Source organism: Pantherophis guttatus, chromosome 9 (assembly GCF_059756535.1).
Source record: "Pantherophis guttatus breed Tessera chromosome 9, ASM5975653v1, whole genome shotgun sequence".
Classification (NCBI taxonomy): domain Eukaryota; kingdom Metazoa; phylum Chordata; class Lepidosauria; order Squamata; family Colubridae; genus Pantherophis; species Pantherophis guttatus.
This window is the reverse complement of record NC_142071.1, coordinates 11,558,765-11,577,902: the sequence shown is the minus strand read 5'-3', so window position 1 is coordinate 11,577,902 and position 19,138 is coordinate 11,558,765. Positions and strand designations below refer to the sequence as shown.

The following is a 19,138-nucleotide window of genomic DNA, read 5'->3' as shown; positions in this document are numbered from 1 at the left end:
CCAATAGTTGAAGAAAATGTAATATGTTAGCTAAAAGTCGTAGTGATGGGTTTTGAGCATCCCATGGTTTGGGTCTCCTAGCATTATTATTTTTAATTCATAGTAGTATAGAAGTAGAGCCAGTTGAGTCTAGTGGTTAAGACACCAGGCTAGAATCCAGGAGACTGTGAGTTTAAGACCTGCCTTTGGCATGAAAGCTGGCTGGATGATTTTGGGCCAGTCATTCTCTCATGGCTCATGATTTCAAGCTCAGGCAACAATCTGGTTGGTCAATTCTTGTTGCAACCACTGGATCAACAGTCAGTTGTTCTGAAAAAAGTGGATTCTGCACTTGTGTGGAAAAATGTTAGGAAGGAAAAAAATATAGCTATATAGGTTCCTCTCCTTTGCCAGATCTTTAGATTGAATTGATGAGGGGTCCTTTTCCTTTAATAGCTTTATGGTTATGTATGTATGTATGTATGTATGTAATTTATGTAATTTATATGCCGCCCTTCTCCCGAAAGACTCAGGGCGGCTTACAAGAAGGAACAAAAAATTACATAAACATCAAAGTCAATTTAAAATTAGTTAAAATTAATTAAAAAATTAATTAAAATTTATTAAAAATCACCCCTACGGATTCAGCCCATTTGGTGAAAAAGCCACGCCTTCAATTCACGGCGGAAGGAGAGGAAGTCAGGGGCTGTCCTGAGGCCGGTGGGCAGCCCATTCCAGAGGGTCGGCGCTCCCACAGAGAACGCTCTCCCCCTGGGCGTTGAAACAGCATTTTTATGCTTGATGTTCCATATGTATATCTATCAAACTATGCACGCACTATAGGGCCCATTTGATTGCGGCTGCAAATAATCCTATGTAATATATGTGAAATGAAGCTGGTGAGTCAAATATCAGCAGGTCTGAGGGCAGAAAGCATCATTATGTCAGCATAGATCAGATGTCTCCTAACTCGTTAAGAGGAGATGGGGGGGGGAGCCCAGAAATTAATTCCTGAAGCACAGACTTCTATATAGACTCTGATTTCACCATACTATAAGGAAATCATCTGTGGATATATGGCTTCTTTCTGTCTATATAATAAACTTCTCCAGGTTTACTTGGAGAAGTCTACTGCCAAGCTCCAAGTTCTGATTAAGAAGTCTGCTGCTAAGCTCCGAGTTTTGATTAAGCCATGCCTGGAAAGACAAGATTTATAGTCTTTTATTTGTAATTGTTCCTTCAGCATCATTTCTGGGACCATTAATTCCTCATCCATAATGCTTTTTTCACAATCAGATCTCATTCCTGCTAGAGGAAATTACATGACATTGATGATTGGTCTTTGTAGTTAAGAGCTGTCATCATTAGCTGCAAAGTCTCCAGGGTTTCGGGTGGGAATTTTTCTAAGGTTTATGTCAAGGATTGAACCTTGGTCCTTTTTTTTTAAAAAAAAAGTTTTATTAAAATTTTTCTTTCATCATACCTATTTTATGAACAGAGTGTTGACCGGGTCCCATTTTATACATTTTATATATATTAATCTTTTTAATCTATTCCAATCTTCCCATTTTTACCATATTCATCTCTTTTATATATTTCTTTATCACGAATTAATCATTTTTTACCATATCTTGTTATTTCAACTTCTGCCATATTGTTCTTTTTTTTCCAAGTCCATTTTACATGTTTCCAATTTCAGCCATAATATTCTTTTTCCATACTTCTTTGTCTTATCTTAATTTCTTCTTAATACATAATACATAAACAGTATCATTATCTGCCCTTAATTCCTAATCTCTTACAATAACATCAATTAATTATCTTATTTCTCCATTACAGAATATATTTCTCAAAATCCCCATCCCACTCTTTAACATTTCAACTTTGTCTCTTAATTTAAATTGTCTTCCAAATTAAATCAGATTGCCATTTCACATTTCATCTGCTATTCTGTTTTACTATTAGCAATATACATCATCATATTAGATCTTACATTAAAACCCTTTAACTTAGTTGACCATCCACAGTTAATAATATTAATACAGTTCCCTTAAATCTATTAATATTTACCTTATTTCCCTTTCTCCTTTCCACTAATCTTCTCTTCTTTAATCGTTTTCTCCTGGTCTCCCCAAAATTCCACTTCTTGATAGTTTTCTCCTTTTCTCCCATTCTCTTAACTTCTTTTTCTTTTTCTTTTTTTTTATATTTATTATATCTTTTCTTCTGAATTCTTTTTCTCGCTTTTAAATATATTATTCAAGTAATTCTCCCCAAGCTTTCTCCTAACCTCTTCCCACTATTTCCCTCTTTACCCTTTGATTCATTCTTTTTTGGGGAATGTTCCCCTGTCAACTCTTTTTTTGCCACTGTAAATCCCAGTGAAATCATCTAGCTGTTTTTTGCTTACAATTCCTTTTCCTTCAATATTATTTTCTTGCTCCTTATTTATGCTCTCTTCTCCTATTTCTTGCTCTGTGTATTCCAACAAAGTTTCTGACTTTTTATTACCTTTCAGAGATTTACACATATTTTTAAACTTCTCAATGAATTTCTCACACATACAGGACTCCATATTGCCAATTTAACAGATTGTTAAGACTTTTAAATTATGTCACATTTAATTAGAACTTAAAATCCATATAGTCTTTTTTTATTTTCAAATTCTAATGTCTAATTCAAATATTTATCCAGTCCATTCCAAGTTGAAGCTTTGTTCCACAGCTGTAGAGAATCGAAACCAAGCAATGAAGAAAGACAGATACTCCTTAAAAGTTCTCACAGTTTCTAAATTATCTTTTAGTAGTCAAAGTCACAGCTGTATTTTCTCTTCTTTCTTCCAACAAATATTGCAGTACTCTCTTTCAGGGGGCAGATGTCTCTCTCAAATCCACAATATTCTCAAACCAACTAAATGTCAAAGCTATCAAAAATATTTTAAATCCACATAAAAAATCCTTTTCCTTGGGTTCTTTTCTTTTATTATTTTTAGTTTCTCCAAATCCAATTATAGGTACAAAAACATTCTTGGGCTTTAGTATTTTAGCCTCCTCTTTGTTCTTCTCCCTCCATAGAATTTCCCAAATGCCAATTAGCCACTTATTTCAGCTCCGGGACACCTTTTTAATCCAATTCAACATTTTCTTTTACCTGTGAGTTGGTCAATCACTCACCCAATACCAGCACTCGGTTCAAACACCACTCCTGCACAACAACTTAGTCCGGTTGCCCCAGCTTCAGAGCGGTCATTTTATAATGACTGCCACCTCTGCCGCCAGTACGAAGTGCTGCCTCCGACCTTTTGGGGAACTTGCATGTTCCTCGTGGTCTTCTGAGATGCCTCTCCTTCTTCACCGTCCCTACAGGAAGGTTCCGGTCTGAAGATCCCCCGTCAGCGGTTTGTCCGGCTGGATTTTCACTGAGCTCGTTGAAGCCCGCTATTTTTCCAGCTGGTCTCGCCATTGGAAAGTCTGAACAATATCTTGGATGGAGCCTCATCCATTATGGAACTCAAGAGTCCCTCATAAAAAGTTGGGATGCAAAATTGCCAACAAGGAAAACAACTTGTCTCCAGTTGAAGAGTTTGGGTCCTTAGATTGGAGAAGAAACCTTATTCCCTTACTTGTAGGGCAGATGATCCCGTGGTCAGTAGAAGAAACTCACATATTTTTGAAGCAATAAAAAAAGAATAGAAGCAGGAACATTTCTCTCCCTTTGTCCTTTGTGTCCTCTTCATTGTCCTGCCTACAATACCAGAGGATGGGTGGAGGGACCCATGAAATATCTGGGAAGGAAGTGCAGAGCTGTATCCTTTTTTGCTAAGATGTAAAGACAGGCAGGATTTTGCCATGTAGACATTTTGTGACCCAAATTCAATGGTTTGCATTCTCCTTTTCCCCTCCTTTCTTGCTCAGCTTGGAGTGCCAACTGAAAATGCATCTGATGCATCTGGATCTTTGGAAATGGGATTGAAGTTCCTTAATTGTTTAGGCTAAGCAGTAGATAGTTCTTGTGGCTGTTCGAGTCCATGCTTTTTTTTAAACATTAACATGGTTTCCCTTTTAAACAAATGAACATAAATCCTCTTCTCTTTTTCTATGTATACAAGAGTTTTGTCAGACAGGTTCAAGCCTCCTAACAGATGCTGGAGAGAGACACCAAAATGCCAAACGTGATTTTATACAGGCCCTTTGAAATCTGTTTCTTTGACCTCCATGCATATCTTCTCTTGTTGGTTTCATCTCCCAGTTATCTCCACTTCTAACTCTACTTGACTCATTGGCCTTAGAATTGTTGCCTGGGGATGTTTGTTTATTGCCAAAGTAAATGCTGCCAGTTGCAAGGATCTCTTAAACTATCTGGATAATGGGACACAGAGTCATAACATAAGACAAAGGAAAGCTGCCATATAAATGGGACGCTTGAGGGCAATTCTATCCAACCCTCTCCTTGGTCTTTCATTTTGCCTATTGACAATATTTGATTCTATGTCCTAATTCCGCTGCTTAGCTATAAGCCCCTCAAAGCCATTCAAGCTTAATGAAACGTCAATAAAAAGGGTTCCCTGTTTTAAAGGACTCTGTGTTGCAAAGAACAATGAATGCGGTCAAGATAATTGGTAGTTTGAAAAATAAAAAACAAATAAAAAATGCTGTTAGGACAATGTCTCTAAAATGGTCTAAGTTCCAATGTATGTTTAAGTTAAACCAAAGAAAGCACCATTAAATAAACACGTCATTCTATTTGAAAGGGGGAATTAAAACACTGTGCCAATCTGAACTCTGGAGGGAGGACATTCTGCAAGTTAGGCCTGTGTGTTGCTGACTTAATTGTTTGATTCCTCAATTAATTATTAAGTCAATTTATGATTTATTTATCAACACAAGCAATTAATTTTCTAAACCTGGAGCAAGGATTTTTTTTCCTTTGGGACAATGGCTACATTCCCTCATATTGAATAAGATTATCAGCTCTTCAAAGTAGACCAAACTTGGAATTCATAGGTATACAAGCAAATACTATTTGTATTACCATATGAGTAATACAATTGTAAGAGATTCTTTCAAGTCTGAATGTAATTTCCCCCTCCTTCCCTTTATTTTTGTGAGAATTAGGGAAGATCAAGTCTGAGACACTTTCTCAAGTTACATTTCTGACTCAGACTCAGATTGCTTTTCTCTGACCCTTCCTCTTGTTCCTCAAAGTACTTCTGCTCATTACAAGGTTGAAGGTTGGTCATTTCTATCCACACACACACACACCCTTCCTTTTCTTTCTCTTTTTTTCTCCCTCCTCCCACACTCATGTTCTCCCTGTACCAGGTCAGAATCACAATTAATCATAACAATGGAGTTGGACACTCCAAATTCAGCTTTCTATAATCTGGTAAGAGCGCTCATGTGAGAATATGATATTTGGGGAATATCTTGAGGTTGATTCAAGAGATATCCAGTCCATTCTCAGTGTCTCTGAAAATTGCATTTCTTGCTTCACTAAATCAATGGATGGATGAAAAATTAGTCTGGATCATTTCTTCAAACAACATCCTTGGCAAGGAAAGATGGGAACAATATGAGCCTGAACTAGTGCTAGCTTAGCAAAGAGGAGAGAAGGTCCAGAATTTTCTTTCCAAACTATTGAGAGGCAGATTCTTTTTCCTGACCCTGGCGACAGATCAGACAGAATTACAAGATTACATCTTGGCCAACTGGCTCCTTCCCTTTTTAGGGAGGTAGTCTGGTTTTTATGGCAGGAACTTGGATGATCCCCAGTATCTAAACATGAAGTAAATTGTCTGTTCCTTCTTAGGAACCGTCACCCCCACTTCCATGTCTTTAGACAAAGTTCTGGACTTTAGAATGTGGCTCACCTTTTCCCCAAAGGTAGAGTTGCTGTTTACTAGGGCAGTGGAAGCAGGGCTCTCTTGCCTTGAACTTAAAAGGTTGGCATTTTAAGCTCTTGCATAGAGATTTCTTGGAAGCCTGAAAGCTTCCATGTTGTTTTTGTTAGCATTCATAAAGTCTGATACAGTTATTACTTTAATACAGATTTGGGCTTTCTTCCTCAACTTGCAGTTCAGATCAAGGAAAAAAAATTGAAGGAAGACCAAGACTGGTCAGCTTCAAGGGATTGGCCTTGTTTCTTCCTCCAGTTTAGAATGACCCAATGATAGAATGCTTGCTTTTAATCAGGTATGGCACCCTTAGTGTGACACACATGGAAATCTTTAAGACACAAGGTTCAGGGCCAGAGGAAATTATTAACAAAACAAATAGGAAAAAGTGGAGGCGCAACTTTCCTATTGTTCAGGCAGGAAATTCCAGGGAACTTGCCAAACAGGATGCCTTCTTCTGTCAGCTGTCCCAGGACCACCCTTTAAGCTGTGAAGTTGTATTTGGCTTTATGCAGCTCAAGAAGCCATCAAATATGGGATATCTAAAGCTGAGCTTAACTTCACATGTTACCACACTCCATAAAGGATGGTCCAATTTGCCTTTAGTTGCCTTTATGGTTGGTTTTAAATTTTGATATGGATTTTAAATTGATAAATTTTAAACTATGGGCCAAATTTAATTATTTTAAATCTATTTTTAATCGTACTTTATGTATAAATGTTTTTATTTTGGCTGTTCACCGCCCTGAGTCTGAAAGGAGAAGGGCGGTATAGAAATTCGAATAATAAATAATAAATAAATAAATAAATAAGTTCTAAGGACTGTGCCAGATACTTAATTTTTCTTGACTGACAACACAACAATTATTCATTTGAGGTCTTGGGACACTCAGAAGATGTTTTTCAAATTGACATGTTCAATATCTGAAACCAAAGCAAATATTACTCATTCTTCCCTCAATTAGTTGTTTATTTCAAGTGAGTGACTTTTAGCTGAAAAACAGAACATAAAGTCTTTAAATGAAAAGAAAAATGGTATTGTTTCATAATATAGCAGTTGCAAATTTTATATGGAATGTGAATAGACGTATTGGATGCTGTACTAGTTAAAATGTTGGACTAAGAGTAGAGAGACCCAGGTTTTAATCCGTCCCCATACTTTAGCCATTGGAGTTCATTAGCCAACTTTGGGCCCATTCATAGTCTTCCAGTGCAATCTATCTCACAGAATTGTTGGGGCATTCTCTAGATCATCTAAACTTCTAAATGAAAGGCAGGTTAGAAAACAAGTTCATAAATAAATAATGAATTCTGTAACTGCAGAATATTTTGAATTTCTGGGGCTTTCCATCGTTTGTTTAACATATGGTATGACTGTGACCTCCCACCTCAATGTTTAAATGGTAGAAAATAGTGATGAGATGTATGTAGAGAAAGAAGTGTGGGAAAAAAAGAGAACATTTTTGGGAGAAGGTAGGAACAATAAACAAACCATGAAAACAACCTAGTCCCTGATCTTTCCAGATGGAAGTCAAAAAAGGAGTATTGAACTCCAAGGCATACAGAATTAATGTTGGGGTTTGTACTTCTTAGTTCACTTTTCTTCCAATGGTGAAGAAGACTCCAGATGTGCATGCTTTCTCGCTTGAAATTCCCAGCCAAGGTAAAGATGTGTTAGAAAAAAACACAACAAAGAGTTGCCTTGCAAAATCATGGAGCAAAGAAGGACAACACCTAGATCTACCTTGGTTAAAAGATGGCATGGCTCTATTGTAGAAGAAATTCAGTTGAGCTGAGTTAAACTAGTGAACTGGGTGAACATTTGGGTAGTTTCATGCTGTACTCAAAAAGCAGCAGGCTCACCTGCTTAAAGTATTCAGTTTTTAATCAATGTATACAGTGCTATCTGTGCTGACATATGGTTGTAAAACCAGGACTCTAAAAACAGAAAAGCAGTAAAGAAGCTGAAAGTTACAAGAATGGAATGGCACATGCTTGTCATGACATGAATAGAAATATATGGCCCCATCAACAGACAGAAATATGTCACATAAGGAAGTGAAATGTCTCATGGAAATGGCTAGGCAGTGGCCAACTCATGAAGAATGAACAGATGAAGGCTGGATAACAACTGTTAGTTAGTTAGTTAGTTAGTTTATTATATTTATAGACCGCCCTTCTCCCGAGGGATTCAGGGCGGTGAACAGCCATGGTAAAAACAATATACAACAAAAATTAAAAGCTTGTTAAAATAATTAAATCATTTGGCCAAATTTAAAACATCCAACTAAAATCGTTTTAAAACCCCTATCAAAACCCAATTTAAAACCTTTATCCTGTCAGTCCAGCTTGCTGGAATAATAGGGTCTTCAGAGCGCGACGGAAGGCATGGAGGTCGGGGATCCTTCGTATGTCCGGGGGCAGTTCATTCCATAGGGCCGGGCCCCCCACAGAGAAGGCTCTCCCCCTGGGGGTCGCCAGCCTACACTGTTTGGCTGATGGCACCCTGAGGAGGCCCTCTCTGTGGGAGCGTATTGGTCGGTGGGAGGCAATCGGTGGCAGAATGCAGTCCTGTAGGTAACCAGGTCCTAAGCCATGGAGCGCTTTAAAGGTGGTAACCAACACCTTGAAGCACACCCAGAAGACCACCGGGAGCCAGTGCAGCTCATGCAAGATGGGTGTTACATGGGAGCGATGAGTTGCCCCCATTATTACTCCTGCATTCTGGACCAGCTGGAGCCTCCGGGTGCTCCTCAAGGGGAGCCCCATGTAGACAGCATTACAATAGTCCAGCCGGGAAGTGACGAGGGCATGAGTGACTGTGCGCAGGGCGTCCTGATCCAGAAAGGGACGGAACTGGGAGATCAGGCGAACCTGATAAAAAGCCCCCCTGGTCACGGCCGTCATATGATCCTCCAAGGACAGCCGTGAATCCAGGAGGACGCCCAAATTGCGAGCCCTCTCTGAGGGGGGTAAGATCTCATCCCCAATAGCTAGCGATGGTGTCAGCTGGCTATATCGGGCCGTTGGGAGCCACAGCCAGTCAGTCTTGGAGGGGTTGAGTCTGAGCGTGTTCCTCCCCATCCAGATCCGCACGGCCTCCAGGCAGCGGGACATCATGTCAAGGGCATCATTGGGGTGGCCTGGGGTTGAAATGTACAACTGCGTGTCATTGGCATACAGTTGACACTTCACCCCAAAACCACGGATGATCTCACCCAGCGGCTTCACATAAATGTTGAACAGAAGGGGCGAGAGGACCGACCCTTGCGGCACCCCACAAGTGAGGAACCTCGAGGTCGACCTCTGCCCCCCTGTCAACACAAACTGCGTACGGTCAGAGAGGAAAGAGGAGAACCACCGTAGCACGATGCCCCCCACCCCCTCTAGCCGATGCAGCATGATACCATGATCGATGGTATCAAAAACCGCTGAGAGATCTAGGAGGACCAGGACAGAGGAGCAATCCCTGTCCCGGGCCCTCCAGAGATCATCAACCAATGCGATCAATGCTGTTTCCGTGCTGTAACCTGCCCTGAAGCCCGACTGGCACGGATCTAGATAGACAGCTTCATCCAGGAATCGAAGTTGTCCCGCCACCACACTCTCAACAACCTTCGCCGCGAAGCGGAGGTTGGAGACAGGATGACAGTTAGCTAATACAGCAGGGTCCAGGGAAGGCTTCTTGAGGAGGGGCCTCACCACCGCCTCTTTCAGGGCAGATGGGAAGACACCCTCACTCAATGAAGCATTGGTAATCTCCTGAAACCAGCCTCATGTAACCTCCCGGGAGGCCAGCACCAACCAGGAGGGACACGAGTCCAGTAAACATGTGGTAGCATTAAGCCTCCCCAAAATCCTGCCCATGTCCTCAGGAGTCACATGGTCAAACTCTTCCCAGGTGACACTCTCAAGACTCACTTCCGTTATCCCATCTGAGGCTATCCAATCGGAATCCAGGCCGGTCCGAATCTGAGTGATTTTATCATGCAGGAATTGTCCAAAATCCTCAGCTCTACCCTGCAAGGGATCCTCCCTTGCTCCCACCCGTAGGAGAGAGCGGGTCACCCTAAACAGGGCGGCTGGGCGGTTCTCTGCAGATGCAATAAGAGTGGAAAAATAGTTGGATTTCGCCACTCTTATCGCCACTAGGTAGGTCTTGATATAAGACCTCACCAGTGTCCGGTCAGATTCGGTGTGGCTGGACCTCCAATCGCTCTCTAGGCGTCTTTTCCGGTGCTTCATCTCCCTCAGCTCCTCAGAGAATCAAGGAGCTGGTCAAGTTCGGCACTGAGTCAGAGGCCGCAAAGGCGCGACGCGGTCCAAGGCTCCAGCAGCCACCCTATCCCAGGTGGCCACCAGTTCCTCAGCCGAGTCACGAGTCAGAGTCTCTGGAAATGGCCCAAGCTCCATCTGGAACCTCTCAGGGTCCATCAGGCGCCTGGGATGGAACCACCTGGTTGGTTCCGTCTCCCTGCGATGAGGAGAAGCGGTTTGAAAGTCTAGCTGAAGGAGCGAATGATCTGTTCATGACAAGGGCTTAATAACTAGGTCCCCTATTGTAAGATCATTCAACCACTGACCAGGGATAAAAATCAAGTCCAGCGTGTGTCCCCTGATGTGGGTGGGGTCATGAACTAACTGGGTCAGGTCCATGGCCATCATGGAAGCCATGAACTCCCGAGCTGCTTCTGACGTTTCACCGACGGATGGCAGGTTGAAATCCCCCATGACCAGAAGCCTGGGGATATCCACCGCTACCCCGGCTATTACGTCGAGCAGCTCAGGCAGGGCTGCTGTCACGTGGCAGGAAGCCAGGTACGCAGTCAACAAACCCATCTGCACCCCATGACCCCACTTCACAAGGAGGGATTCACAGCCGGCTATCTGAGGAACAGTGGCCTCCCTCAGACTAAGACTTTCTTTAATAATCACCGCTACCCCCCTGCCCCTCCCCTGGGCCCTCGGCTGATGAAATGCACGGAAGCCTGGTGGGCATATCTCCACGAGGGGAACCCCCCCTCGTGGCAACCAGGTCTCTGTAATCCCTGCCAGGCCCGCACCCCCCTACTGAACTAAATCATGAAGGAGGGGGGCTTTATTAGTCGCAGACCTGACATTACACAACAGCAGCCGAAGGTTCGGGCCCTGAGACTCTGCACAACCTGGAATACAAGAGGCGTGCCACTGCTCGTAAGCAGCAACTGAGTACTCCCCGAACATGATATGGCCCGCTGCGCCTGCCATATCTGCCCCTCCCACCCACTATTTTGATGGAATAGCCCTTCACCTCGACCCCCGGTTCCCTATCTAAACCCCCTCCCTCTCTCCTCCCGCCTTGACCCTCAGACCCACTCAGCTGCTCTGAGGTTCTGTGGACCCCCCCCAGGTCCTTCCCACCCCTTCCCAAAACCCCTTAAAAACTTTACAGAAGCTTTCATTAAAAAATCCCTCACTCTCTTTTTTGCTGCATGCCACCTCTCGGGGTTCCAAGACCCATCATCACGGTAGGCCCTCGATAGGGTAGAGGGCCAAACCTGCGAGAGGGGGGAGTCTTGCAGCCCAAGGAGCTCAGCTGTTGAATACATCTCATATCAGGAGTAAATTGTGGCTTATAGCCAGGGGGTCGACTATGATGATTTAGAAGTCCAACGAAGAGAAAACATAAGTCTTAGGTATTTGTACTTTGGAAACTCCACTGCCCAATCAGTCTTTGATTGATTACCAAACATTGCAGTGGTGAAATCTAAAATTTGTTACTACCGGTTCTGTGGGCGTGGCTTGGTGGTGGGGTAATGTGACTGGGTGGGCATGGCCATTTTTTTTTCCTTTTAAAACCATTTTTTCAGCGAAGAGGTTGTAAAAAAATGCTTTCAAAAGGTTCTGACGATCCCAGCTGAGTTGCCTGATTGGCAGAGGCTTTTTTTCTTTTAAAAGCCTCTGCTGATCAGGCAACTCAGCTTGGATCGTCAGAGGCTTTTAAAAGAAAAAAAGCCTCTGCCGATCAGGTAACTCAGCTGGGATCATCAGCTGATGATCCCTTTGACGATCCCAGCTGAGCCGCACGATCATCAGAGGCTTTTTTTTTTTTACTTTTAAAAGCATTTTTTCGGCCGAAGAGGTTGTACTCTTAACTACTGTACTCAGTCACTTAACAACTGTAGAAAGAAAGATCATAAAATGGGACAAAAATCACTTAACAAAGGTCTCACTTAGCAACAGAAATTTTGGGCTCAGTTATGGTCGTAAGTCAAGGACTACTTGTATATATGAATCTGAATGCACATGTATCCCTATGCATACAGAGATTCCGTATCTCATATTATGTATAGTTCGCATGTAAATTGTTTTCTGCTGCATTTCAAGCAGTTTTTAATGTTTTTAATGTTTTTAATTTTTCAATGTCTTTTGATAATGATTTTTTAAATGTATTGTGAGCCGCCCTGAGTCTTCGGAGAGGGGCAGCATATAAATTAAATTAATTAAATTAAATTAAATTAAATTAAAAACCTTTACAGGCAGGCTACAACAAATTTGAAAACAAAATTAAATGCATTTTTAAGAAAGAAACTCTCAAAAGCACCTCACAGCCTAGTATGATGTGTCTATATCAAGGGTGGGCAACTGTGGCCCGTTTACAACCTGCGGATTTCAGCCAGTCATAGTTGCCCACCCTATTCTATATGAAACTAATGTAAACAATTAGAAGCATTTAAAAACCATAATAATATATAGTTGGACAGATAGAAATCTGGGCACTGATGGAAAAAATGTGGACCTGAGAAAAATAAACTTCCTGCACAATTCATCGTTGCCTCCTTGACAAGTACTTTCAAATGTCATTCTGACTTTATCATTGTCAAGTCAGGAAGTCAATTCAGAAACAACCCAAGGAGAAACGTGAAAGGAATTCTCAAGCATTTGGAAGAAAGGGCAGGAAAATAGAATGCAGTTTCTATTTTTGCACAGGGAAGAAAACCTTAAGAAAAGTGGAAGACTTTTGTGCAATTGTTAACAGCAGTTGTTTGGGAAACATGGCTGCTACAAGCCCCATTCACTTAAAGTTTCCATCAAAAGAAGAATCTAAAGTGGATGCTGAGGTCAGGCTATCAAAAGCTCTGCAGCTGTTTGGTGGCCCTCTTAGCACAAGACATGCTTGCCAGGGCTAATTGCTCATTAGAAAAGCTTTTTAATGAGAGCTGGAAGAATTGATGGGTGCTCCTTTTCTTTTCTTTTTTTCCTGGCTCCTTTCAGTTGGCAAGTTTTCTGCTTGCTTTGAGTGGAGGTCAAAAGAGGGCTGTTTTTGTGAACTTCCCAACTGTTTACTTTGAGAGCAAGCTTCCTAGTGCCGGTCAAAACCCTGACCTAGGGGTACTTGAACCGGACTCCCATAAAATGAGAAAGCTCAATGGGAAGGATGGATCAAGTCTCTTGGCTGAATAGTGGCCTTTTCAGGCCGTTGTGTGGGAGGTCCTAATCCAGAGTCTGCCAACTTTGATTTGTACATGCTGAAAATGAGCATCACACAAGGGAGATGCATAGACAGCATTCTATACAATTTTGGGAGGGGAATAGACAAATATATGGAGAAAAGATGCACCTTACAATTGATTTGATTCTGAGACTTTGGTTCTGTTTGAGAAAATCTGTTCTTGTTAATATTTCAGTGTGTTTCCAAGCTGTTACAGGACTGGCCAACCAGCCTTTGAAAACACACACTTATGCTGCCTAGAACTACTTATTATTCCCTCTGGACTCTTGCTTATGATTGGATCAGAATGAAAAAAATGCCTTAAAACTCTATATTATTTGTGCAGAACTAACTATGCAGATATCTTCTGAATTAATCTAACACTGAGATGTTTTTCCTGACAAATTACTTTTCTCTGCATATTCCAGACAGAAATATTGAATGTGAATATCTAAAAGGTTTTTACTTTTCCTATAATCGTGCCTATGTGCATATAAGAAATTGTATGTTTGTGCACAAATGTGTGTGTGTGTGTGTACATTTGTGTCTCCGCACACAACCCGTTCATATGCTGATAGGTTTCAGATTTCTTTTCCTTCTAATTTTGTTTCTTTGGCGTTGGTTTGTTTATCTTTCCAGTTGTGTACTTTTTAGTTTACATCTGTTTGTTTTGCAATGTTTATTATTCCATTTATTAAATTACGCCTTTGTTACTTCCATTTTGGTAGGCTTTGCAAGCTTATTTCATTCTGGTAAGAATAGCAGTGATGAAAATCTAACCATGTCACTCAGCCACACCACAGACATTCCCAGCCAGTAATGGCACCGAGTAAAATAATGAATTCAGATGAAGGGAGAGATGAGATATATGTATTAAAAAATTCCATTAACCAGCTGGTACAGTTTAGATAAGGCCTTTCTCCTCAGTTTCCTTCAGCCATTGGAAAAGCATTGACACCTGGCCTTGGTTCCCATTTGTAAATGTTACTATTATCCGTGGAGCTGATGTAAAAGCAAACCCCATAATGTCTGAGAAGCGTTATGCAAATCATGCTTGCAAAGAACGGACAGCTAATCATGACTTCATCAGTTTGTGTTAGCCTCTGCTGTCTTTCCGTTAAACCATCTACAACCACCCAGAAACACATGGTGCTGACTAATGCAGAAATGAACAACATTTGAAGTTACCATTAACATGTGGAAAGGCGGGGAAGGGTAGCAACTGGAGCCATTATGCAAAAGTCAGGGGGGCATGTCATACATATAATAATAATTACAAAATACAAATACTTGCAAATAGAAATAGAACAACTATGGCAAAAGAAAGCAAAGGGAATAGTAATGGTAATTAGGCACCTTAGATACACTCCCAAAACAACTTGAACACCATTGGCATTGACAATTCACTATCAGTCAATTGCAAAAGGCAGCTTTACTTGGAACAGCTTACATCCTGCAACAATATCTCTACCATCAAACATCAACCTCTGCCTATCCCAGGTCCTTGGGAAGCACTTGATAAGTGGATAAAAATACCAAATCCCATCTGAACATCTGGCTGACTATGTGACAAAGCAATAATAATTACATACCGGGCTTCCCTTTTTTTCTGAGAGAAGGATACAATTTATGCTATTCCTAAACTGTGAGCACAACCTGTTTTGGAGTTTGATTGGAAGCTGCATGGCTGATTTGGGGAAATTGTGCTTAAAAGGTTCTGCAGTCTACAAAAAAGAGGATTTGGGGTTCTGTGTGAATGTTTAGCTAGTTTATCTATTTTGGAACTAATGAATCCCTTAGTGACAACCAGACCCCACTCCTGCCTCTTTAAGCCCTGTATGTATGGACACCAGAAACTACATAACACCTTTCTCTCTTTCTCCAGGATTTTGAGCAATAACAAAATAACAACCCTGAAGAACGGCACTTTTTTTGAACTCCATGCTCTTGAAAAGTTGTAAGTACTAATTTTTGCTTTTTTAAAAAAAAAAAAACTTCTAGGCTATTGGTCATGATCTCAGGAATTAGTGGTTAAACTGTAGTGAAAGTGAACTTGGAGTGGTTGTGAACACATGTATTCATACACCTGTGCCTATGTATCTATGTGTGGAAGTCCCGTATGACCATAGGAATTGGAAGATATTCAAATATTCATTATCTATGATGATTGTAGAACTTGTTTACTGGTGGATCTGCTGGTCTTTATTTGTGTTTATTGTGCCTTGTTGACCACTGCATGTAGGTTGCATGGTGTCTTTCTATTTTGGCCACAGTTAAACACATTAGAATCAGAAGGGTTTTCTGCCTCTTGCTTTATTGAATCTTTTAGAAAAAGTAATTGTAGCATACAAGAATTATATACAGGTAGCCCAGAATAATAGTATTGAATCACAGGCATGTTTAATCAGTAAAAATAATTATAAGCTTCATTAGAAGAAATATAGTTTTAGATATATTTCTAGTCATTGTTCCATTATATTCTGCATTGGTCCGATGTTATTTTGAGTATTTTGGACACAGCATTTTAAGAAAGATGGAGCAGATATAAGTACAGAGAAAAAGAATGAAGATGATCAGAAGATGGATAATTTAACCCCAGCAGATAGAGATTTCAAGCATCTTTGGTATTTATGGATCTACCAGCAGATCTTAAATAAGACTCTCCTACTTTTCACAGCTGTCCCAAGTTAAATCCCTTATCTAAATTACTTCTCCTGGAAGCTATTCTCAGCTTTAGTGAATCATCCATTTATTGAAAGGATTTAGCTGCACCTCTAATGTTACCAGAGAGATTTGCCACAGCGGACTCTAGGAAATTTGGGAAACCCCCCCAGGTCAGATTTCATTTTTAAAGAAGAAACATAAAAAGAGCTTGGACCTCTATTGTTTGAAACTAAATTCCTGAAGGAAAGGCAGATATAAGTTATTTTTTAAAGGGGGCCTTTCCCTATTCATTTTCTAAGGTTTATATAATGGTTATTTTGAAAATGGGAAAGGACCTTACAAGTTGTGTGAAATATTGCTTAATATCCACGTTAAATATAGATGCAAAGCAGGGGTGGATTCTAAAATTTTTTACTACTGGTTCTGTGGGCATGGCTTATTTTGTGGGCGTGGTTTGATGTCATGTGACAATTCTTTAGGATTTAGCAGAGGTACTGGTCTACCAGGCTTTTAACTGCTTGCAGAGCTGTACCAGTCTACCCATTTGTTCTTGGAGCATTCTGGTCTACCCATTTGTTCTTGGAGAGTTCCGGTCTACCCATTTGTTTTTTGAGCGCACTGGTCTATCACCACACTGCCTTTTAACACTGATCAGCTGTAGGGCGGCCCTTTGAAGCCCCGCGGCAAGAGTTTAAACAGTTTTTTTCCTTCTAGCCAATCAGCTGGGACTCGGGAGGCAGCAAATAGATTGGGGGCGGGGCCAAATAAAAGGTAAGAATACTGTGGAGGAGGGCTGGAGGGCCCGCAAAGAGAACCGGTTCGGTGACATCATATCGTCACCGCTACTGGCTCAGCCAAACTGGGCCGAACCGGGAGGAACCCACCACTGGTGCAAAGATTCTGACTGCAATTTTGACCTAAACATTGAAGAAGTCTGCTGTCTATAATGTATATACTGTAGTTTACACACACTCATATAACAGTGCATGCACACACAGACACACACACTTTAATTTATTTGGGGTGGAGTCAGGGCAACTAAATGGAGCTGAGTGTTTACTGGTCAGATGCCCTTCCTCACACTTATGCAGTGTTCACAACAGATATTTTCTCCTTGTACCCTGATAGAAAAACATGGGAGCCCCTCGTTACTCCCATATAACACCCCTCCTGCGTGAGCTGCACTGGTTACCAGTGGTTCTCCGGGTCCGCTTCAAGGTGTTAGTCCTCACCTATAAGGCCCTTCATGACTTAGGTCCAGGATATTTGCATGACCTTCTCCTGCCTGCCTCTCACCATCCTGTTCGCTCACATAGGGCCGCTCTCCTCAGGGTTCTGACGGCGAGCCAATGTCACCTTGCTGTGCTCAAGGGTAGGGCGTTCTCTGTGGGTGCTCCCACCCTCTGGAATGAATTACCTACCGAGCTCCAGACGGCTCCTGATCTCCGCTCCTTCCGTCAGGACTTGAAGACTTGGCTTTTCAAACAAATAGGCTGAGACTGATTCTGGGCTTTATTATTTACTACTAATTAATTATTTGGATTAAATTTTATTGTACTTGTTTCTTAACTTGTGTTCGCTGCCCTGAGTCCTTCGGGAGAATGGCGGCATATAAATACATGTAATAAATGAATAAATACATGTAATAAATAAATAAATAAATAAATAAATTTGCTGCTGCCTTAGATTGAACTCTCAACTTTCCAAGTAGGATGCAAGCTTCTTCACATCTAGGCCACTGTGCTACTCAATTTTTAAATATATACATCAGGGGTGAAATCTAAAATTTGTTACTACCAGTTCTGTGGGTATGGCTTGGTGGGAGGGTAATGTGACTGGGTGGGCGTGGCCAACTTTTTATTCATTTTATTTTATTTATTTATTTCCAAAAATTTATATGCCGCCCTTCTCCCTAAAGACTCAGGGCAGCGAACACTGGTTAAAACATACAATAATAATAATAATAATTTTTTTTTTTACTTTTAAAAGCATTTTTTCTACTACCTCTTTGGCCGAAGAGGTTGTAGAAAAAATGCTTTTAAAAGCTTCTTACGATCCCAGCTGAGCCGCACGATCATCAGAGGCTTTTTTTTTACTGATAAAAGCATTTTCCCCCTGGGGGTGGGGGTGTGTGCAGGGATTTTTGCTACCAGTTCTCCAAACCACCCGCCACCATCGCTACCTGATCCGGGGATCCAGTCCGAACCGGGAGCATTTCACCCCTGATATACATGCAATTTTTGATGGCCCACAATATCAATTAGAATCATCAAATGCTGTTCATTCTACTTGCTCAGCTCAGAAAAAGGCTATCTCCTGCAATTTTACTGTTACAGTTGCAGTTGAAGCTTACTGCCGCTCTCCTTCTCCTACAGCAGTTCTCTTTAGGGTCCTCCCTCCCCCTCAAAAAAGGAGAAGAGAAGGAAGTTCAGTTCCTGATTATATCAACTTCTGTTTTGCTCTTGAGAGGCCCAGAAACATTCCAAATGAACTGGACCAATAGTTTTAAGAGGAAGAGGTCATGAAAAACAACTTTCTCAGACCAACGAAGTCAACTTTCTTATCTGAACTTGAAAGGCAATGGTTCAGGTCTGTCATAGAAAGAGATTTATACCTCCTTGTCCTTGTCCTCCAAATGTGAGTTTAATCTTTATGTAGGTATGTTTGGGATGGGTGAGAAAGGAGAACTCATACCGAAGGGTTTTTGTTCAGAGATGCTTGGTTTAGGCTGAGTTTCCCCACTGGAAAATATATGACTGTGGCTTATTATACTGTTTAATGAGGCTTGAAAGTGCAGCTTTTTCTGGGTTTAGGGTTAGATGTGCTGAAGGAATATTCACTGATATTGGAAAAGGGATGCTTGAAAAATCAGATCAGGCACAGACTGACTAGATCTGACTCTGACTGGAGAAATGAATCGTTTGGAGCATGATTATTCTTTTTGGATTTTCACTTCTCTGCACATATATGATCTTTATTTCTTGACTAGAAGTCAAGGTTTAAAACATGCAACTTTATATTTAAAATATTGAATAATACACACTTTGTGGTAATATGTATTTGCCTATTTAAGGTGATAGCTGAACTCTGAAGAAAGCTTTTATTTTAATGTTTTGACTGAATTGCAGCTT

General features: G+C 41.1%; 1 protein-coding gene and 1 pseudogene across 2 annotated transcripts in view; one reads left to right on the top strand and one right to left on the bottom strand.

The window, feature by feature from the left end:
• The window catches only part of ADGRA2 (adhesion G protein-coupled receptor A2), a 104,117-nt gene that overhangs the window by 22,721 nt on the left and 62,258 nt on the right, over nucleotides 1–19,138 (top strand). The window contains exon 2 of one of the 2 annotated variants that reach the window (XM_034436880.3): nucleotides 15,229–15,300. The exons of the other annotated variant lie outside the window; for it this stretch is intronic. Coding sequence (XP_034292771.2) covers nucleotides 15,229–15,300 — 72 coding nt within the window. The remainder of the gene's footprint in view (nucleotides 1–15,228; nucleotides 15,301–19,138) is intronic. 2 annotated transcript variants of the gene reach the window in all.
• Nucleotides 9,525–11,119, bottom strand: LOC148112469 (uncharacterized; annotated as a pseudogene).